Source organism: Penicillium atrosanguineum (genome assembly GCF_028827265.1).
Source record: "Penicillium atrosanguineum strain IBT 20685 chromosome Unknown utg000002l_segment0_segment0, whole genome shotgun sequence".
NCBI classification, from domain to species: Eukaryota; Fungi; Ascomycota; class Eurotiomycetes; order Eurotiales; family Aspergillaceae; genus Penicillium; species Penicillium atrosanguineum.
In genome coordinates, this window is record NW_026623134.1 from 1395401 (window position 1) to 1417068 (window position 21668).

The 21668-nt window shown below is 51.9% G+C and overlaps 8 protein-coding genes across 8 annotated transcripts; 3 read left to right on the forward strand and 5 right to left on the reverse strand.

Annotated features, from left to right (window-relative positions):
* Window positions 1–102: 102 nt before the first annotated feature.
* On the forward strand, window positions 103–2021 carry N7443_002272 (arylsulfatase; the record flags this gene model as incomplete). Its single annotated transcript, XM_056882328.1, has 2 exons — window positions 103–257; window positions 320–2021. 2 exons carry the CDS (start codon window positions 103–105, stop codon window positions 2019–2021), a joined length of 1857 nt encoding a protein of 618 aa, XP_056744169.1.
* Window positions 2022–2280: 259 nt separating this feature from the next.
* N7443_002273 (Zn(II)2Cys6 transcription factor) lies at window positions 2281–4418 on the reverse strand (the record flags this gene model as incomplete). Its single annotated transcript, XM_056882329.1, has 2 exons — window positions 2281–3276; window positions 3333–4418. The coding sequence occupies 2 exons, from the start codon at window positions 4416–4418 to the stop codon at window positions 2281–2283; spliced, it is 2082 nt and encodes a 693-aa protein (XP_056744170.1).
* A 304-nt stretch (window positions 4419–4722) lies between these two features.
* On the reverse strand, window positions 4723–5742 carry N7443_002274 (putative iron-regulated transporter; the record flags this gene model as incomplete). Its single annotated transcript, XM_056882330.1, has 2 exons — window positions 4723–4989; window positions 5044–5742. 2 exons carry the CDS (start codon window positions 5740–5742, stop codon window positions 4723–4725), a joined length of 966 nt encoding a protein of 321 aa, XP_056744171.1.
* A 1042-nt stretch (window positions 5743–6784) lies between these two features.
* Window positions 6785–8325, reverse strand: N7443_002275 (mitochondrial 37S ribosomal protein mS47; the record flags this gene model as incomplete). The annotated part of the gene is made up of 3 exons (XM_056882331.1): window positions 6785–8002; window positions 8059–8220; window positions 8275–8325. The coding sequence occupies 3 exons, from the start codon at window positions 8323–8325 to the stop codon at window positions 6785–6787; spliced, it is 1431 nt and encodes a 476-aa protein (XP_056744172.1).
* Window positions 8326–8821: 496 nt separating this feature from the next.
* On the reverse strand, window positions 8822–9761 carry N7443_002276 (mitochondrial 54S ribosomal protein uL4m; the record flags this gene model as incomplete). Its single annotated transcript, XM_056882332.1, has 2 exons — window positions 8822–9595; window positions 9678–9761. The coding sequence occupies 2 exons, from the start codon at window positions 9759–9761 to the stop codon at window positions 8822–8824; spliced, it is 858 nt and encodes a 285-aa protein (XP_056744173.1).
* A 199-nt stretch (window positions 9762–9960) lies between these two features.
* Window positions 9961–11270, forward strand: N7443_002277 (mitochondrial 54S ribosomal protein mL38; the record flags this gene model as incomplete). The annotated part of the gene is made up of 2 exons (XM_056882333.1): window positions 9961–10486; window positions 10546–11270. 2 exons carry the CDS (start codon window positions 9961–9963, stop codon window positions 11268–11270), a joined length of 1251 nt encoding a protein of 416 aa, XP_056744174.1.
* A 156-nt stretch (window positions 11271–11426) lies between these two features.
* On the reverse strand, window positions 11427–13500 carry N7443_002278 (uncharacterized protein; the record flags this gene model as incomplete). Its single annotated transcript, XM_056882334.1, has 4 exons — window positions 11427–11594; window positions 11648–12048; window positions 12759–13214; window positions 13284–13500. The coding sequence occupies 4 exons, from the start codon at window positions 13498–13500 to the stop codon at window positions 11427–11429; spliced, it is 1242 nt and encodes a 413-aa protein (XP_056744175.1).
* Window positions 13501–14592: 1092 nt separating this feature from the next.
* N7443_002279 (uncharacterized protein) lies at window positions 14593–15309 on the forward strand (the record flags this gene model as incomplete). Its single annotated transcript, XM_056882335.1, has 3 exons — window positions 14593–14717; window positions 14769–14867; window positions 14970–15309. 3 exons carry the CDS (start codon window positions 14593–14595, stop codon window positions 15307–15309), a joined length of 564 nt encoding a protein of 187 aa, XP_056744176.1.
* Between the last annotated feature and the right edge of the window lie 6359 nt (window positions 15310–21668).

Below are 21668 nucleotides of genomic sequence, written 5' to 3' on the forward strand. Positions count from 1 at the left end.
TCGATCAGCGGGGGATATAAGACTCGCGTGCGGCTACCCCTCTTTGTTTTCCTTGCTCATTTTGTATTTCCTATCCTTTTCAATTATTTGCCTGTGTTGACCATGGCCAAACGCCCTAACTTCCTCGTTATCGTCGCCGATGACCTCGGTTTCTCCGATGTGGGCTGCTTCGGTGGCGAGATTCGCACGCCCAACATTGACAACATTGCGAAGGAGGGCTTGCGATTCACAGATTTCCACGCTGCGGCAGCATGCTCGTGAGTTGCGTTCACTGAGGTGAGCGTGGAACATACAAGCTAACCATCCAATTCCAATGCAGGCCCACTCGCGCCATGATTATGACCGGTACGGACCACCACATCGCCGGCCTGGGTAACTTGATCGAATGGACCAACATCTCCGGCCAGAACGGTCCCAAAGGTTCTGCCATGAGCACCGCTCCCCAGCGCGGTATGCCCGGCTACGAGGGATACCTGAACGAGCGCGTAGTTGCTCTGCCCGAAGTGCTGCGTGATGCAGGCTATCACACCGTGATGTCGGGTAAATGGCACTTGGGATTGACACCTGAGCGATCACCTCACAAGCGTGGCTTCGTGCGTTCGTTCGCCCACCTCCCCGCCTGCTCCAACCACTATGCTTTCGAGCCGGAGCTGCGTGACAAGGACCCGATCCCTACCTTCATTGAGGCTTCGTACATTGCTCTGCACATGGAGGATGGCGAGTATGTTCGCAAGCTGCCCGAGGGTTGGTACTCGTCTGATGGATATGGCGATAAGATGATTGATTACCTGAAGGAATGGAAGGAGAGCGGCGGTAGCGAGGGCCCTGATGGTAAAGGAGATCGTCCCTTCTTTGGATACTTGCCCTTCACTGCGCCCCACTGGCCTCTTCAGGCTCCTAAAGAATACATTGATCACTACCGTGGTGTTTACGACGAGGGCCCCGATGTTCTGCGTCAGAAGCGTCTGCAGCGCCTGAAGGAGCTGGGTATGATCAGCGAGGATGTCGAGCCTCACGACGTGAACGCCGAGGAAGTCAAGCCCTGGGAGGAGTTTACACCAGAGGAAAAGAAGAAGTCCTCTACAGCCATGGAAGTTTTCGCCGGTATGGTCGAGTGTATTGACACCAACGTCGGCAAAGTGGTCGACTACCTGCGATCGATCGACGAGTTGGACAATACATTCGTCTGTTTCATGTCCGACAACGGTGCCGAGGGCGCCGCCTACGAGGCCTATCCCATGGTGCAGAACGGCGTGATGCCCCACCTGCAGAAGTACTACAACAACAGCCTGGAGAACCTCGGTGCCGGAAATTCCTTCATCTGGTACGGTCCGCGCTGGGCGCAGGCCGCCACTGCACCCTCGCGTCTATACAAAGCTTATACCACCGAAGGTGGCGTCCGCGTCCCCTTCACCTGTCGCTTCCCTAAGAATATGAACGTCAAGCCCGGTGACGCAACTGCCGCTGCCGGCGGCATTACCGACCAATTCTCGACTGTCATGGACCTCGCACCCTCTATCCTAGACATGGCCGGCGTCAAACACCCCGCGCCAAACTACCAGGGCCGTGAAGTTGTTTCCATGCGTGGCGTCAGCTTCCACCCCTGGGCCACCGGCGAAGCGGAGCGCATCCACCCGAAGGACTTTATCCAAGGCTGGGAGACCTGCGGCCGCGCCGCACTCCGCTGCGGTGACTGGAAGATCGTCTTTATTCCCAAGCCCAAGGGTCCCGAGAAATGGCAGCTGTACAATCTCGTCAAGGATCCTGGCGAGGTTCACGATCTGGCTGATGCCCACCCCGAGCATCTCAAGAGACTCCTCAAGCTTTGGGATCAGTATGTTCTTGAGACCGGTGTTATTCCTCTGTGTCCTGATCTCGGTGATTTCTTGGAAGCTACCGAGGCGCAGATGCCGGAAAATGCTTGGATGGAGTTTGATTATTGGAAGGATGGTGCAAGAGATACGCCTGAGAAATTCACGCGCGAGCCGCCGCGCTTCCAGCGTACTGAGAGGCCGTTCTAGAGTTCCACGGCTTGGACGCTTGCTCAGGTTGCTGATATTGAGATGTAATGATACCTTGCACAGTTAATGATATCATGAGAAAATAGAATTTTGATTTACTCTTTTGGATTATTTTAAGTTACATTTCTTGCTATAACCTTGGAAGTAAGCCTTCCTAGCTAACTACATGCAGTTCGGCCTTGCGGTTCTGGAATGTAAATCGAACGTCTCTGCATTAATGATGCACATGCACCGTAAAAGATTCGCTCAAGATGAAACGCTAAATCATGATGAAAAAGTCAGGGAAGAGCTCTCGCCGCACAAACCGTGAGTCTGCCCATGTACGCGAGGTATCTTGCCGTCGCGCCATCTCCTCTAGCAATAACATGACCTTGTCTGCGGCTGGGTGACGAGTCATTATTGCAGATGGCTCAGTATCTTCAGCAGTCGCCATGCGCTGCATTTCTTGTACAATCCACTGACGTTGCTCTGGTGAACCTTCTAGGCCGGCGACGAATAAAGGCCAAAGGAAACTAACGGGGAGATGCCCAGTACCTGCTCCTACAGACTCGACGGTAGCTAGTTGGATGATTTGATCAACGGCACCGTTGACACGATCTGTGCGAGGGTAGATGGCAAACGCAACGCGATGCAAGTAGATGAAGTTTGCGAGAAAGTTGACCACGTATTGCCTGAATGTGCGGCATACTTCGAGGGCCACGGGGGGACAGAGTGTATCGGTCAAAGCTTCCGGTTGCTCATATACATCAATCACAGACGGTCGTCGGTGCCATAGTGCTTCGAGATCTGCACCAACTTTATGGGCTATCTGGAGAACTTCGAACTCGTCCCTGAGTGTTCCGCGGCTGCGATGGTGTAGATCTATGCAGACTATTCGTCGCACAATTTGCTGTGCCTGCACGAAAAAGCGGAAAGCCGGACCCACGATCGCCTCGTAGACCAGATAGCTAGGGCTGCGAAAAGGATCTTCGCTCCTATCATCATCGGCTGAAGACGTTCGTGACAATTGAGGGCTATGTGTCTCTGAAGGCTGGGGGTTTGATGGTAAATTGCCTGGTAAATTGCCCAGTTCAGTTAAAGGGTCACCGTCACGGCCTGCAATCAATGATTTGACGTCGAGAAGGGATATCCACGACACTAGTAGATGTCCAAGACCCGTCCAATGTCGAGTGCGATCGTTGAATCGTTGTAAAAGAAGGTATGATGAATGGAGATAGGATGTGCCTGGCGAAGACAACTCGGGAGAAGAGTAGAGCTAGATCGAATGCTTGTGAGCTGACATCATATGAAGACGGAGTAAACCACACCTACCTCGGATAACATTAAGAAAAACACAGCCGCAAAGGCCTTGACCAGTGTTGAGTCGGTCACATCCCCAAGTAAGCAAGCCTGCATTTCAGAACTAGCAACTCGGTAGTATGTAGGTGCCCAGCGCCAGCGCTTTCCTTCTAACAGAGCTTTATGAACATCTGAATAGCAATACAACGCATTCAGAAGGGGACTAAAATCCCGCGCATGAGCCAGCACGGAAGGCCGTACATACTTCCATTCCATCAAGACAGGTCCAAAAATAGCCGCCGGAGGATCAATGGCAAGAAAATGCTGAAGCAACTGCTCTTCATATGTGGTACTACCCGGATCGGACCAACTCCCACGTGTAGTCGCGGCGTCTGATGCGGTGCCAATCGACATTCCATCCACTAGCGATGACGTACCATCAGGACTGAGCGGCGTGCGTCTTTCAGCAATAATCTGCCCATCGTCCGTAGCACTCGCAGCCATATCCGCAGATAACGACTGCGCGGACGGACTGGCTGTGATCGCTGACAGGCCACTTGTCAAGTCGAGATGTTTTTGCTCCAACTCCGATGTAATCCCTCCTATAAACCCAAGCATGTCAAACGGGCCCCCTAATTCCGACGGGTATGACTCTGCATCGCCGGGCAATCGTCGCATCGGCGATGTCGGTGCGGGGATTGTCCGATGGTGGTTGTCTGAGCGAAGCACAGTTCCGAAGAAGTTAAGATCCGGCGAGCGCTGCGACACAGCCGCGACTGCAGCAGCCGCCGAAGCAGGGCCCATGGCAGGCGTGGGAGCCGTCTGTGTCACACGATGCGCATGCGCAGCGGTCGACTCAACAGAGCGGCGAGACGAAGCCCAGGAACCAAGCGCGATGGGCGGTCTGTAGACGCATCGCAGGCGCAGTCGATCACAGTTGGCGCAGCTTGGTTTGGCCTCGTCGCATCGCACTTTGCGAGCCCTGCATGTCAAGCAGCCGGTCCGGCGGCGTGGGCCTGACCGACCTGATCCCCGGGCCTGGGGCACCTGTAAGCGCAGCGCATGCGTTAGTCGGGGCGAACATGATGTGCTGGGTGATCGGTCTTCAGATACCTCCATGATGGAACTCGTCCCTGAATATCTTGGGGCATAGTCGACCGCGACTTCTTGACAGTGTGCGTGGCTAACTTTCCCCGCAATTGCGCGACCCACGGCTTGCGAATAGTGGAGAGCTCCGGGTCCGGCTTTAACGCGATGATTCTGGATGAATATGGCACTTGATCTATTCTCCTAATATGCATGACGCTCGGACTGCACATGGTTGATCGTCTGTCTGGTTGTGGAATTCTATTTTGATAACTATAACTATACAATGTTTGGCCCCCAAATCCAGTCAGGTACCATTCAGGTACGCCCAGGTACTTTACGCTGCCGACCCAGTTCCTCGATGTAGCACCTTGTCGCCTCCTAGGCACTTGGATCTGTGCAAAAGATGGCCGCGTTCCTTACGCACATACGTTGCGAAGCATATGGCGGCCAATGCAACTGCTCCGTTGCTAATCATCACTGGATACTGGAATTGGCTCGGCAGATGGAAGACTATAGTAGACGCAAAAGAGAGCATCTCAAAGATGTTCTGCAGTGCCACCTCAGTGGCAGAGAAACGTGCCCGAGCATGCTCTTGAACATTCTATAGATCGCACGTCAGTATTGGTTTGGAACAGTGAAGAAATAAAAGACTTACTTCCTGCACCAGGAACTGTGCCGACAGATCAAAGCCCCAAAGACCAATACGGCTCAAAGCGACGCCTACAACCAGGCTACCTGCAACTAGTTTGGCGTTCGAGTCCCAAATCACAAAGGTAGCAGTCGCACCAGCGACACAGCAAAGCTGCCAGTTCAGGAACCACAGTCCGGATCGGATGGGTCCAATTTTGTTCATGATGAGCGGTGCAGTCCAAGTGCCCGATAGCTCGGCTGCCACAGACCCAATACGCATAAAGCTGACCTCCAGCGAACTGAATCCACTTTCGAGAAGGTATGTGACCATTGTAGCGCCGAAAGAGAGCACTGTAAGGTAAAGCAGGCTCAATGCGAATGACGCGAGGAATACGGGACTTGCCACATACTCACGCCATGGTTCTGATGCCTCCCGCAAGTGGTTCACAAAGCTCTGGCATTGCCGGGGTTGAACTCGCGTGGCTGCGGCTGCGTCTGTGTCATCTCGGCGAAGAATGGTCGTTGTCCTCTTCAAGGCAGGGACCGATCGATAAACCTGGGCAATGGCAAGATACTCAATCAGCACCGACGCCATGTTCAACCCAAAAATCGTCCAAATGGCGACTCGAGTAGAGTAGCTATCGACAAATGAGATGAACAGAGGGCCAATCAGCTTGCAAAAGAGATCGATTCGTCTCATCGATGCATTGAGGTCTGTAGTCATTGTAATTAGAAAGGGTTAGGAAACATGCTATTTTTAAGTAGTCTCACCTTGCCGAGGTACATTGATGCTCTCCGAAATGACAATAGCCTAGTGAAGTGTTGACATTAGCAAGAACCAACACCGCTTGGGCCGTGCCCACGTACCCAGTCTCTCTCCACGGCCACAGTATTTGCAGTGGAAGCCAGCTTCTCCAGACAGGCCAAGAAGCCAACCACAACAAACAAAATAGACGTAGTGATCCATGAATCTGTAGACTCTGAAAGAAACACAAAGCACAAGCAAGACGCCGCAACAGGGATTCTTTGCCATACTGAAATCAATTAGCCAACAGCTTCTCGTGTCGTTATTCACCCCCAGCACATACCAATTGAATGTCTCACAGCTACTAAGCGATTTAGACTATCCACTCGTGCACCAAGCCAAGATGATAGCGCAACAGCCGATAGAGCCCGAACCAGGGCATATATCGACGCATAGAGTAGCGTGCCGGGAAAGATAGACGCCAGGAAGAGCACCGCACCAAATTCAAATATCCGTGAGTTCCATGCTGAGAGAGCATGCGAGATATATAGTCGTATTAACACGGGCCGAGACAATGCAGCTGAGCCATTCGTTACTGGTACAGCATTGTCTGCAGCGGACAAAAGTGGCTCGGAGTGAGAGCCGTCCTCGGATACCCGGGTTGCCCCTAAGGGCCTCTCTTCAAAATACATGTCGCTCTTCAGTTAATTGCAGCTCAATATCATTGCAAGGTCAGCGTGATGTGGGAATTTCAAAAGAGCCGTTGTGGAAGGTTGAAGTCGGGAATTGCGGGTGCGTGAAGCCGCGGGTGGGCTGACCGAGCCGAGTACCTAAGTGTTGATTTCTCTTTTTAGCGGCTAATATCCCGTTTACTTCTATTATACGATCTGTTTCCAGCCTAAGCAAGAAACTGTAGAACACAATTGCTGTAATCCAAAGCCGGGGTGAATTCTAGTACATACGGACAGCAAATGCCATCGGGACAATAAAAATTACATGCATATTGCTGAAAGCTCACTCTTTATACCCACTTATAGCCTGTGTCATCAGTCCTTGTCCGTCTGCTCAAGACCTCGGAAACCTTCTCCTCCACACCTTCCTTCTGGTTCGACCGGTTGACGAAATGTTTGATGACCTGCTTGCTGGACTCGACACCATTGCGCACATATTTCTCAATCTCGGCCTCCGAAGGCAGAGAGAATCGCTCGTGCGGGTAGCGGTTGTAGTCCTTCTTATTCTCCAGCGGCAGGCGGGTTTCGCCTTCGGGGATGGTGAAGAAGCGGTCGACGGTCTCCTGGGTGACCTCGGCCAGAGTAGCGGGCTGCCACTCGGCCTGGCGAGGGGGCTTGGACATCAGACGGGCCTTGACACCCTCCACGAAGTCGGGATGGCGCATGAAGTTCGCGGAGATCTCGTGCTCGCGCTGGAAGGTCTCTGAGATGCTCCACTTCTTGCCGAGCCGCAACTGGCGGAGAGTCACCTTGAGCGAGGTAGGAGAGCGGATCGAGAGAGTCTCTAGGGTCTTCTTAGCCCACTCCTGCTGGGTGGACTCCTGGTTCTGGGCCTCGGCCTCAAGAGCCTGGAAAATCTCCTCGACGGTGTTGAACTTGAAGCAGCGGTCGATGACGTTGCGAAGTTCACCTGCCAGCAGAATGGGCTCCTCCTTGAGAGAAGGCAGACCGAGCGAGAACTCGGCCATAGTCTTGTTCACGGTATCGAGGCGCTCGGGAAGACCGACGTCGTCAGGGAACACCAGCTCCGAAAGACGTTGGGTAACGCTGGCGAGAACACTCGAGTGCAGGAAGTGGGTAGCAAGACCGGTGTACAAAGCCTGGACACCGTTCAGACGCTCCGAGGTCAGGGCCAGGTATGTGCCAACCTCGCCATCCAATCGGGGAAGGAAGAACGAGCCACCAACGTCGGGGAAGAAACCGATTGTAGTCTCGGGCATGGCGAAAACGGTCTTCTCGGTCGCAATACGGAAGGGAGCGTGCATGCTAAGGCCAACGCCGCCGCCCATGGTGATTCCGTCCATGAAGGAGATAACGGGCTTCGAGTATGTAGCGATCATGTGGTCGAGGCGGTATTCGAGTCCGAAGAAATCTGTCGATGCGCGCTGTCCTTCCTCACCCTTCTCGTTCTGGAGTGCCAGAGCGGCAACATCACCTCCTGCGCACAGAGCTTTCTCGCCGGCGCCAGAAATGAGGACGATATTTGCGAGATGCGATTTTTCCCATTCCTATTTCGCCGAGCCTTTAGTATCCTGCTTTGTCCACACGTGTCGTGTAAACTGACCTTCAGACGGGGGAAAATCTTGCGTGCCATCGAGCCATTGAGAGAGTTAAGCTTCTTAGGACGGTTAAGCTCAACGCTGCGAAGACCGTAGATGGAATTGAAAAGGACATCATCGGGCTCGTCGCCAGGGAGTTCCTTGGGAATAGCGGGGGATGTAGACATCTAATGAAGGTGAGCATGTCTTTCAAGCTGAGTCCATCTTCAATGGTGTCATACTGAAGCAGTTGCACAGAAGGCAGGGTTGGTCACTTTGGCGCGCAGAGGCATGGCGGCTGAAGGGAACCGCGAGATCCAGCTCGGCGGTGATGGTAACCGTGAAAATGAGTGCCGGAGCAACATGAAGACAGGTGGAAAGAAAAAGAATGAGGGGAAACAGGTTTAGAAAGGACAATCAGATGTTCTTCTCCGCTTAACCGTCGACCTCGGGAGTTTTTCTGGGTTTTCTCCGGTCCGAGGCCACCGCCGCAGCTTCTCCGCCCCGACGATAACCAGATGTCTTCGCAGCAGGCACGTTGCTATGGAATCGGCTAGAATTTGTCAAAAAAGTTCACGTTAGCAACCTACACATGTTTACTCTCATAGGAAAGAAATTGCGGTAGGATCTTTCCGAAACTGTCAGGTATTTTACATCTAGCGTGCCCGCGGACCAGACGTATCAGAGGTCAAAGGTAGATCATGTTCTATTTGTACAGATGGCCAGAATACAACGAAGAAAGAGATATCAATGCACAATACACCCATGGACTTCCAGTCTTGAGTCCGTTTAGTAAGTCGCCTTCGCAGGTCGGCTCTTCAGATCCCGCGAGTGTTGGCTCAGAATCCGGTCCAACGCAACCCGTTCAATAATCAACCTCTGGGTCTCCAGCAGGTTCTTCACGTCCACGTCACTGCGATCCATGATTGACGCGTATCGTTCCATTTTCTGCACCTTGTCAAACAACTCCTCATTCACCTGCTCCGTGATGAGTGTCGACCGGCCCTTCTTGGTATCCCATCCGTTCTGGCGGAAGATGGACTCGAGCATATAAGGCGTCGAGCCGGAAGGAAGCGAAATTTGGTTATCGATGACGATCAATTCACCGCGCTGGTAGCGGTAGCTCAGGGCAATGCGCCAAGCTTGATCGTAGATCTTCTTAGGCAAATCGGTCGAGAAGTCGCGAGGATGGGGACCGAAAGCAACACCACCACCCCTTCGAACCGGCGATTGCTTGTCACCGGCACGAGCACGGCCGGAGCCCTTCTGTGCATAAAGTTTCCGGTGGCTACCGTGCACGTCGTCCCTCCACTTCGTGCTGGCGGTTCCCTGTCGGGTATTATCACCCTCGTAGACAATGGCGCGGTGGAGGAGGTCCCTTCGCAGAGGCATTGACAGGTGTTTTGGCGAGTATTCCACAAAACGAGCGGGTTCCATCGTAGGGAAGTTGTAGGTCATGACTGTGACGGGGGCATCCCAGGGTGCGGGCGCCGATCGCGTGATGTCTGGGGAGGAGCCGGTGACTTGAGACTCAGTAGCCATGGAGCGTGCAAGGCATCGTTGCTTTATCAAAAAATAGTCAGTGATTGCGTCTTTGCAGCTGAGTTCTAAAACGAATCAACCCGAAAAGATGAAAGGTTCGTACCGTGACTTTTTGTGACCCCGACAGGAGTCCGCCAGAGCTGCGTGACAGCAGTCTCAGCGCCCGGAGTGTCTCATTTCCAGGCATTTTCAATAAGCACTTCAATGCGTATGTCGAGTGCTCCTGATATGGTGTGCTGGCGTTGAGATAGGAAGAGCAAAAGTTGATTCCGGGGAGGCGGTGGGCGCTAGCAAAAGTCTTGGCTTAGAGCAGAAAAAGTTCCCCCGAGGACAACAACATCACCTTGGACCCTCAACCCCATCTCAATTCCCCGGAATCCTTCAACATGGCTCATTGCGAGCGGGCATCCAAGCCGCTGCTTCAATGCCTTCGCAACACATATACTAGAGGCCTGCCGGCCATCCAGCTCTCGGCACGCGGCTTCCACTCCACGGCAGCCGTCGGAGAGGCTCAACCAGACAGCCAACCATTCCACAAGTCCCCCGATCCGGAACTCGTCTCAAGTCCCCGCTTGGAGAGACGTTTGATGCGACAGGGAACCACTCCCGTCGGATCTCGTCGTCGCCGTGCTGCGCTGCAGGGTTCTGCCAACCTCCCCTTCGAGCAATTGCCCTACCAATGTTTCCAGGAAGCACGACAGGTTCTGCTTGCCGACCGAGCAGAGAAGTTGGAAGAGATTGAGAAAATGAGGCAAAGAATTGCGAGAGTGGAGGCTTTGTCTCCTGAAGAGGCCGGAGGCAAGAACTCGCAGAAGTCCCGGGTGCACGCGATGCAACAACACTTGGAGCACCTCAAGATTCACGCCGATATCAATGACCCGTTGGTCAAGCGCAAATTTGAAGATGGTCAAGGTATGTTCAACCTCCCAACCCGGAAGATGGAGGATTGACGCTAAAATCTCCTCTGATAGGCGATATGAGCAAGCCCATCTACCGCTTCCTGGCCGACCGCAAGTGGCGCGAGTACCGCCGCAAGATCTTGGTGCAGCGTATTACACAGATGAATGTCGTTCCTGACGTCTTGCCCCACTGCGAACCTACCGTCGATACCAAACTGTATTTTAACTATCGCCAAGTCCAGCCCGGAGATTTCGTTGAGGCGAAGAACAGCATTAGCGCACCCAAGTTGGACGTGCAGCTTTTCGAGCGTGGAGAGAAGCTAGTTACTATTGCGGTTGTCGACTCCGATGTTCCTAACGTTGAGGTGGACAGCTTCGACTATAAGACACACTACCTAGCCGTCAATGTGCCCATCTCGGCCGTCAACACCAAGGTCGATCTCTCTCAGCTTTCGGCAGAATCTCAGGTCGTCCTCCCCTGGCTTCCTCCGGTTGCCCAGAAGGGCAGCCCTTACCACCGTCTCTCTGTCTTCATTATGGAGCAGAAGGACTCCCAACCGCTTGACTACGCGGCCGTGAAGGCCAAGGAGACCGACCGCGACAACACTCTTCTCCGCACCCTGCAGGCCCGCTATCACCTGAAGGCCATCGGTGCGCACCTGTTCCGTACCCAGTGGGACGAGACCACATTGGAGGTTATGAAGCAGATCGGATTCAACGAAGCCGACGTGGAGCTGCGCCGGAAGAAGGTCGAGCCTCTTCCCTACAAGCGGAGAAACCCCTCTTCCTTCCGGTAGACACATTCAGTCTCTCCCAGGCGTCGTTCGAGTAAAGATTTGTATTGTACAATTGAATATGTATGAATATGCACAGCAGACCAAATTCCTTTCAAGTCCCAAACTCCGTATAGATGCTCGTATGATCGCAAATTTCCAGAACAAGTCGCGACAGCCTTAGTCCAATTGCGCGGGCTGCATGGTATTTTCCACCCACTCCAACTTCGGCCAGAGTCGTGCAACAACTTTGCCATTGATAAGTCCGAGAGGCACCGGGCCGAATTGTCGCGAGTCTCTCGACCAGGGAAGGTTGTCGCCGACAAGGAATACGTGACCCTCGGGGACCTAGTCGCAGGATGAGCAAATGCATTCAACGTAGGTCCAAGAAGTATACATACCCGAATCATATCCATTTGTTTCCCAGCTTCCTCGCTAAACGCTTGGTCACGACAGACGAAGTCCCCGGGCATTCCCACCACCCGCTTGGCTGCGTGTGTGCCGAGGAACGTCGGATGATTAAACCGCACCACGTCGCCGATTTGGATTCCTTTACCATTGGTGTGTAGTCGTGAGATGACGAGCCAGTCGCCTCGAGGATTGAAGGTCGGATACATCGAAGGTCCCTCGCTGAGTTGCACTGTCACGACGTGCTCCCAGAACAAAGAGATGGCGCAGAACAAGCCTGTGCCATTGAGGGCATACCGGGCAATGGTACCCCGCTGAAGCCTCAGCGCTGATCGCAAAAGACGGTCCATGGAGAGTTCCTCGAGCACATGCTTCGAGCTTCGAGAAGTTGTTGCTATCGATTATCGTCAATGTCATGTGACCCGCGGCCCGTTTATAAGCAGTCTGATTTTTCCGGGCTCCTCTCCTTTCCTTTCCTTCTTCATAATGTACAGCAAAGTCAACAACTTCTCCTTTGAAGCACAGGCGCAATTATGCGAGACTCCAGTTGCATCGCAATGATCCTGCTGGTCTGCTAGATCGCCCATTAATGTGTGGGCGCTAGGTCATGCAGCACCAGCAGTTCGTCATTGCAAACTTGGAGTCACCGCAGCATCGAATCATGTATGCCAATTGGCCTATCATATACTACCCCTCCTTGCAGTCTATAACTGCAGGGAACACTCGCTTCTAAAATTGCTAGAGCTTGCCGTCGCCGAAATTAAACACCAGGACGAGCAAGTGTGGACAGTGAAGCAAGATTAATCATGCCAGTCTGGGCCTTCTCCCAGGCTGGTCCTCCATCCAAACTCGATCTTGACCTCATTTCATTATGAGACTGGGATTTTGAGGCTGGTATAGTGGGGATAAATCTCGTAAACATGAATATATATTTGCAATTGAAAGATGTCTGAACATTTGAAACTTTTCCTTATTCCATGACCATCCAGTATATATCTTATGGCATAGGCCATCTCATCATTTCATCTGCGTCTATTAACAGTGAACGCGAGTTGGTCAGCTTAATCCAGTACTGCGGTCCATATAGTGCAGAAAGAGACCTACCAGGATGTTTCTCAACGGGTGGAATATCCTCTCGCTTCTTCGCCTTCTGATGATGGTCGACCCCAAACCTCTCGTTGCGATCTTTCAGCAGCCCATCTAAACCGCCTTCGTGAGCTAGCTTCACGCTATCAGGTGTCGTAAAGCTACCCATTAACTGCGGTGGACCCATTGGTACTATATCTCCACGATCGACCTGCCAGAAATGATATGTCTTTCCATAAATCGGGGCAACATCTGCCATCTCAGCCGTCTCGGCAGCTTCCCACACGGCGGTAGGTACGCCTGCTGGGGCCGGCATAACGAGCATACCGCTCTTAACTTCAAATTCATGCGTATGCCATAACTTCCGCTCTTCGGGTGGAAGAGTGACAAATATGCGTGGCGAGACCATGTATTCGACGCCGATCAGACGAGCATTGGATTCGGGGGAGTCATAGATAAGGCATTGTCGGACATCTGTTGGAACATTTAATTAATTGAGAAGCATAACTACCACAGTGAGCACGTGCAGGCGATTCTACATACCTTCTGTCAAATGCGTGCAGTAGTGGTTGGCTTCGACGCATCGAGTTGGGTCGTTGGCGTAGACGTGAAATGCATTGAGATGAGCACATATTTGCTTGACCGGTGTAAAGTCTTGCACCATTGAAGCGCCAGCTTCAAGGACTCGACTCTTCGTCGTACGAGGACTACCTGCAATCCCGTCACTTTTCGATTCTGGGTTCCTTGCGCAAGTCGACATTTTGAGATGTTGGAGGCAATTTTTCTCTTCAGTATATGCTTTTTGTCAGATATTTGTAAAGGAAGAGGAGAGACGCTTGATAGAACTTGAATAGAACTAAAATCTTTCGTTAAGTTCAAGTTTCTTGAGTTCTTATACCCATGGATATTGACGTCACTATGATTGTACATGCATGTCTTTTTTAGATCATTTTTTTTGGATGATTCAATGAGGATGTTTTCTTGCTGCCGAGGTCGTTCCGTCGAGCAGATGCTGCCCGGCCATTTGCAGCATGCCCAGGGCCGAACATAATCAGCGTGGAGTGGATAGACCCAGGGTTTCGAGATGGTAGGACTATCCCCATGCAGGTAACTTGACTTGAATCATGTCCCGATCAACGATAAGAGCGAGATAAAAGCTCACATTCCTGAAGCGGCCATGACGTTTCGTCATTGGTCGACTGATGCAGCGGAATCAACCGAGGAATGTAACCCCTCTTGTTGGAATGCGACTCCGGAGAGCCTGAAGATCTAGAAGCAGTACTTCGCCTTCTACTCATATTGTAGCTCACAGATATGATTGAGTTTGAAGAAGAGTCAATCTTAATCGAGAGGTTTTTATTTGGTTTTGCTTGCGGATGATATTCATGAATTATAAATTATAGTTGTTCGGAAGGTGCAATGGCTCTCGATGGTATAGTCGACTTAATCCAAGTCCGTTTCCGGAATCTACAGCAACTTACTCATCATAAACGTGGTCAACCTTGGATCGACTCTAAGCCATCTATGGTACCCAGGCACTAACCCCCTGATTTGAAGGCCCATGGGGTCTTTGTCACTCCCTGTCAAGCTCTCTCCTGCCATTGTGCTGCCCGAAATAGACATAATTCACCTAGACGGGAACTAGAACCTTGGGACCTTCCGAGGTACCCTTCTTATCTCGAGATAGATGTAACGTTCAAGTTCTGATGGTCTCAATCCTTGCCATATATTCTTGCTTCTGAGCCAGTTTGATTCCTCTTCTTGATTCTTGGATCTTTTTGCGTGTTAGAGCGCATAGAATACACTCTCTGCCTACTTTTGACCCTTCAAATTGATCGATTTCATCGTCCAAATGCGCTTCATTACCGCAAACCTTTCGCTTCTGCTCGCGGCATCGGCCAGTCTGGTCGCTGCTCAGGATCTAGCACCCACACCCTCCGCAAGTGCAGTAGCCAACGGGCTGTGCGCTGACCAAAGGTAAAGCACTCAAGGACTCTATGATGATGATTCGTTTCTTACGAGTGACAGAGTCGTCGATACATGTGTCGAAGCTATGAAAAGGGGACTTGCAATATGTTCCGATGATAATTGGGATTGCAAGTGCTCCGGTCAGGCTAATATTGCCAAGTGAGTATACTTGTCTTACATATACACACCTCCAGTTGTTCAACCTTAAACTCAATTTCACACACATACGTATGATATCCGAGTACTAACTTAACGAAATAGCTGCTACGTGGATTGCCCCAATGTCCCAGATGCATTTTCTGCCCAGCTAGCGAGCGAAAAAGATTGCGCTACCGCGAACCACTACGATAAGGGTATCACGGACGTGCCACAGACTTGGACTACTCCCGGCCCTCAAACCGCCACGGTTACTCCTGCAGATGTCTCCGTTCCTGGGGAGACTGAGTCGGCAGCTCAAGTTCATCCGACTGAGACTGCGGCTGCAACTGCAACCGAAAAAATGAATAAGGCTGAAGAGACCGCGAAGTCAGGAGCTGCTGCTGGGAAGGCATCTGGTAGCTGGCTGGCTCTGGTAGGACTGGGTCTCGGAGTTATGTTCTAGAGGAATGATGTGTTTACTTCAATAGATCATCGCATTAATTCAGTGACTTGCGTCGTTAATACTTCATATGCCCTACGATCATTCTATCACAATATGCACCTTCATCTTCGCTTGTAGCCTCACGCGCCAGCTCAGTCGGACTCTTTGACGGTGGCCGAGTGTCTGGCTTCTAGGGTCGGTTTGGTACATCCACTTCTGTTGCGATTTCACATTAAAGCATCATGGCATCGGCACCAGAGGATCATACGGTCCGTTGTTGGAAACCAACTGGCAATGGCACCTTGAGAGTTACAAAGCCATAGTCAACTATCTCGGAGTTCACGTGATTTATTGATAAAGTTTTAATAGGATAAATGAATGAGACTGTCAAGATATGAGATTTCCTTGGTAGAGAACTTCTCATCACCCTAGAAGGCCACGAGACTATTGTCAACGCACTCACTTTCTCTCGCGACGGCACATATTGGGCCTCGGTGGCGTTCGACACGACGATCATGATTTGGAAAATAGGCAGTAGCAATCTACTCGCAACTTCTGTAACTGAAGACGGCGGTGAAGGGTTTCGTGAACTTTTCGACGGCCCCGTATTTGCTGGCAGCGGGACACGGTGGAGTATCCGCATCTTGATATCACAGAACCTCCGCACCATACTGAGTGAGTGCCAATAGATCATGGATTGTGTGGAACGAACAAGATGTGCTTTGGCCTCCCCTCGGAGCTCAGGCCGGTGAAGGTCTTGAATGGGAATATCGCGCCCACTGGCCTTGCCAGAAACTGCGCGCAAATGGTGTGGATCGCGGGATTTAGCTTCGCAGTCGACGTATTCCCGCTATGACTGCTTCCTTGAAATTAGAGTGCTACCGCAGATAGATTATATGCAAAAACAATTAGTTAGATTACTAGCGTGGTCAGATGGAAATGGTTCATATTTCTGATCATTCATAAAATTAGTAAAGAAGCAAATTGCCTCATTTCGCTTCTGTACCTCCTTCTCCCATCTTCTGCTAATCAGGTGGTCGCGTAAGCACGGGAGTGACCCGAGAGCCCGCTGTACAGAGGATCGGAGAAGACTGATATTGATTGCCCCGTTAACAAGGAGGTGGCTCAACTTTTGGTATAGTTGTTACCATAGTTGATCGCCAACGTATAATTCTAGGAAGAATAACCCCATCCACACCGAAGTCTCTTCCACCTTACTAAAAAAACACTAGCCCAACACCAGTAAAACTCTGCCAAAAAATGGTGTAGGAAAAACTTCCCACGGAGCCAAAGTTAGCGTAAGCCCAACCTCGAGAAAGCACATGACCCAACGATCGGCCGATAAAGGTGCACGGAAAATCGACTAATTACCCGATGCGGCCGACCTCGCAATAGACTACTGGGCACTATGGACGCACTACTCGCCTACGACGCCTACGACGCCGAAACAGCGGTGCATGACAGCGCAAAAAAGAGATCAAACTCTACCAATGATCTACCGCAAGGGCAAACTAGAGGTGAAAAAATTTGATCGTGCGTGGCTTCAGGGCCCCATCGCGGCCCAAAGTATACGAGTCGGCAAAACTGAGACGAAGGCGCTTCACCTCTAATTCTGGGAGCGGAGACGACGGAGTGGACGGAGTTGAGCGGTAGGGGAAATTTACACTATCTAGTTTAGACTCGGTGCTTTGGCAAAGGGGCAAGTGATGGACAGGGTGGAGCCGTGCGAGTGTCGGGAGGGTGTTTCCACCTTGGAATTGGCTGCAGAATTGATGATCGTTTGCGTTCTCGGCTATGATTGACTTGAGGGTGTGCAAGGTGATCGCCGTTGGATCCATTGGGTCCCATGTCTAGAATCTCGAGGCGGTTGAGGATGCACTACAACTTCGGTTCTCTTTTCCTTTCCACAGGGCATACGTGTTTAATGTGGGACATCTTAGCTGAGTCGCCGGGCGCAGTGCCGTAGACCCGTGAGTCGTGAGCCATGAGCCGAGATTGGTGAACGGTGAATGGTGTAGGGGGTAAGGGATCTATCCAAGGACCAATACTGGGATAGGCATCCGGGTTTTTGTTTCGATAGTGTTCACTGTTGGGCAATGTCGGATCCTGCCTATAGGCGTCGATTATTGGAAACGTCCTGTGCAGCTGACTCAAAGTGCTGGGCTGTAAGCAGCCCGGGTGCCGGACTGTGCCGTATAGAAGCGAGCAATCCAAGTTTCTCCATCACACGCATGACAAATGCCGATTATCAGATGCCCTGCGGGAGAGTGTGCCATCTCACTGCGTCGCTGCAGATACCCTTGCTCCCAGCTGCACTGATCGTCCTTTGGGGGACGGTCGGGTAAGTGGAGGCTGTGGGAATGGTATGTCTGAGTGTCACAGTGTGGTCTCCAGGATCGGCCCCTGCAGGAAGGAAACCAGGAATGATGGCGCATGGGCCAGAAACCCCCCAAATAGCGGTTAAGCAACGGGAGAAGGAGAAACCTGGGGGGCCCGAAGCGCTGTTGCAGGTAGATTGAGCGCTGTGAGAGGCTGGCGCCTCAACGTGCAGCTTCTGGGAGGGGGAGCTCTTTGGGATGTTATTGGTGGTGGCCCCTTGTTCCGTGTAAATCCAAGCCCCTCATTCTCCTGGTCCTCCTTGTTCTCCTCGCTCTCCTCCTGACCGCTTCCTTTTCCCCTCTTCTGACGTGCTTCCTTCTTACGCTCCGCCACCAGGCGTCGTGTGTGTGACTCTTTTCCACCCCCAAATTGCTCGTTCCCCGACCCACTTGCACCTGGACCTTATGTGGCGTCGCGCCTCAGGCGGACCCAGCAGGGCTCTGTTACCCGGTAGTGGCCTCCTGAAGATGGTCGCCTGCATGAAGCCCGGACTGCGCCCGACGCAGAGCACGGCCGAAACCGATAGTTTTTTTGGAACCCTATTTCTAGCTATGAGCTATAAGCTATGACGACACTGAGGCTGCCTCACTTCTTATCAGCACCTGCAGCCTGCTGTACTGGTGTGTACGTGTCTATCAGACCCGCGCGTCGTGTCACACTATTGTAGAGGGGGTAGAGGGGCCTGGACTGGGAACAGATGGTTCGATTGTGAAAGACCAGAAGACTGTTGCTCCGTCGCAGCCGGGGAACGGCAGCCTTCGTGGATTCAGTCCTTTGGTTTTTCGTTTTTCATTTATTTTTATCTGATTTGGTCGGTGTACGTGGTACTTTGTGCTCAGAGACAGATTCTCACGAAGAAAGGGGGCAAGCCACTCATCCTACGGTACACCGTTAGGGGGGGGCCGCAAAGACGGTCGGTCGGAGGATATACAGATCCTTGTAGGGATTGCCTCAGATCGTCCGAGTCAACCGCACCAAAACGGAAGAAGGGGGGGCTATTCCAAGCGACTAGGGGGAATCTGACCGAGGCCAAATGTAGGGTGCCCCTCCCACGCGTTTATATCATCGCGCGCATGGACTAAGGACTATCATGGGGGCCACCGCAAATCACAGGATCCGAGGCCGATGCTACACCGCAAGAAGTTGATGACATGCCGCTAAGGCAAGCCAAATTGGAAGGGCCCGCAGTTGCTCTCGATGGGGCTGGGTCCCGAAGCAATTAGGAAGGCCGAGTGAAACGTCTGGAAGACTAGGGAAGGCTGGATCGGCTCCGCCTAGTTCGGGGTTGGCAGAGTTCAGGAACTTCGCGTCGAGTGGGGTGGGCGCAACACAAAAAGAGGCTCGCAACAAAAGGGGGCTGATCCGCCCCCGATCTAGGAACGCGGGTCTCGGAGAGTGACCGTCGTACTATGCAGGGTTTCTTTTTGGGTACGTCTTTGTAGAATCCTATGTCGGTTCAGGATCATAGTTCTATTCTAGTATATGTTCTTAACTTTGCCAAGATATTGAGTTCCACATTCTAAGTTCTGGGTTAGGTTCATAGTTCACTGGGCCTGTACAACATGAGGCAAGATTCGCCCAAGGGAGGACAGGAGGCCTATGGAGTACAGTGACATTGGAACCAGTGTGCTCACATACTCCAGAGATCGGCAAATTTTCACCCAGTGTCAGAAGATCCACATTGATGGCAGGGGAAACTGGAATTGCTAAGTGCTCTCCGTGTAGCCCCCCCCCCCCCCCTGAGCTTCTGGAAATGCGAGATGGACACAGTCTCCAATTTTTCACTTTTCAAGTGGTCCCTGCAGTGCAGGAAGTGGGTCACTGCCAATGCGTTCCGAGTACAAACTACTGTAAGAGGCCTAGGATCGGTGTAATGATGTGGACTGAGACTTGTGGGTATGGGATCTGCCCGGTTCATTCAGGTGCCCCCTGTTCTACGTGAATGACCTTTAAATAGGAGACAAAGAATTCGTATAGTACGGCTTCATATCGAATATGGAGGATGACTCTAGCATCATTGAAAGACAATCAAACCTGTTCTTCCGGCGGGCCCGGCCTTTCCAAGGAACCCGGTCGAGGCAGGGCTGGGTTTTTGGCAGAGCGCTAAGCACGATCAGATCCGCCCGGCCACGTTGTGAATGGTGGCTCAACCGCCCTTTTCCTAATTGGGATCCACTTTATTGTACTGTTTTTCGTTTTTTTTTTTTTTTAATCTGCTCACAGACCACGCGGGCCATATCTACAGTACAACACCCGTCTTTAGTTCCACGTTAGTGGCCAACCCACCGGGAATTGGCGACGTTTATCATCTTGGCCGAACATTAGGTTGTACTCACCTAGGCGAGTCCTCCGTACTTTGCAATCCTGTCGGGTGACGGCGCAGGGGACTGGTCACATTCAAATCCTTGTTTGCCGAACTCTAAAGACAGATGATTCAAGATAAAAGAAAGATAAAAGATAAAAATCGATAATCAAAATGCCCGGGTGCTGGCCAAAGTATCTAGGTGAAATTATAAAGCTCCACGTTGACTTGCCGAACTTCCCGCCCCCCAAGTCATTTAAACACGAACGCTCGGTGGCGGTACACGGCCGGTCTTGAGGGCGATGAAACCGGTCCACCACAGTACAACGCCTCCTCGGGTAATGCAGCCTACGCTCATGTGATATTAGAGAATGACAACGAGCATCCTGATCAGATCGGATCAGATCAGAAAGGCGCCGTGCAAAGTGCGCAATGCAGGCAGCCTACGGAGCATACTTCCAGTTGGTTCGCTCGGGGGCGTCTGATTGGCCCAATCACGAGCCGGATGAGCGGGGAGGGGCTCATCGGAAGAAAAGCTAGCGACGATTAATAAAGATTGGCGGCGATGATGCATCTGCTGCATCATGTACTCCGGAATGGATGAGGGTGCATGCAGCGGAGAATAGAAACCTCGCCGGGTATGCACGGTCTTCTCAGGTAATCCAAATTGTCTAGACCCTGCTGGACTTTGGACCAGTTGGGAAGGCCGTGACCATAGCAGCCTTGGGGAGCTCCACCTATGTAGGAACCGAAGGAACGGAAATGACTACGTGGGTGGAAAGTCGATCTCGAGGCCCCATCACATTCCCTTGCGTAACCCGTACCCGGGTCCCCGTCAAACTAGAACCGGGGCTCCGTCCCCAAACAAAGGAAGCAAAATCAAAATCAAGATCGAAATGCCTGCATTCTTATTTGCAGGGCTGATCGTCTTCGTGAAACCAAGGGAACAAAAAATCAGCCAAGGCGGGCACATCACTCAAGCAGGAAGTTATGGCCGTCGATCTAGATGAAATGACATTCCGCGGGCGGTTAAAGGGCCAAGGTTCCTGGCTCTTGGGTCCTTGTTTGGTGGAAGGGAGGGGCGAAAGGTCCAACCTAGCAGGGTTAGCGCGACTTGATTACTGGAAACAGAACTAGACCACTTGCATCCGAAACGACGTATGTATGGTGATATACATTAACATTAAATTAAATGAAGGTTTAAAAAAAGAAAAAAAAAACGATAAAAAAAAAAAAAAAAGGAAAATGAGGGAAAAGGAAAAAAAAAAGAAAGTGTAGCCCCAGACTGGGCCCGTGTGAGGGTCCACGTCCATTTGGTCGGACCCAACTGTGGATCACCGTCTTTCCCCATGTTCGCCTCCAAAAGCATGTTCCATGTCTCCATCAGACGCGCTACGACGTATAGGTCCGATCATCGTGGCCTGTACTCCGGAGGATTCCCCTGTACTGTATCCCTCTGGGCTTCTGGGTCCTAGCCGAAACGGTGGGACCGCTACCAGTGATTCATCACTCTATTATTTGGTTCTCTCTAGTCCACTAGTGTCAACGTCGTGTCATCTTAGCATGTGCGGTGGGATCGTGGAGCTGGGGCGGGTGGTAGATCCCCAGGCTCCCTGGATTCCCTTATAACGTTGCGGCCCTGCCTGCTGACCCTGGATATCAAACAACTCGTCACCTTGCTGCTGTTCCTATTGGAACA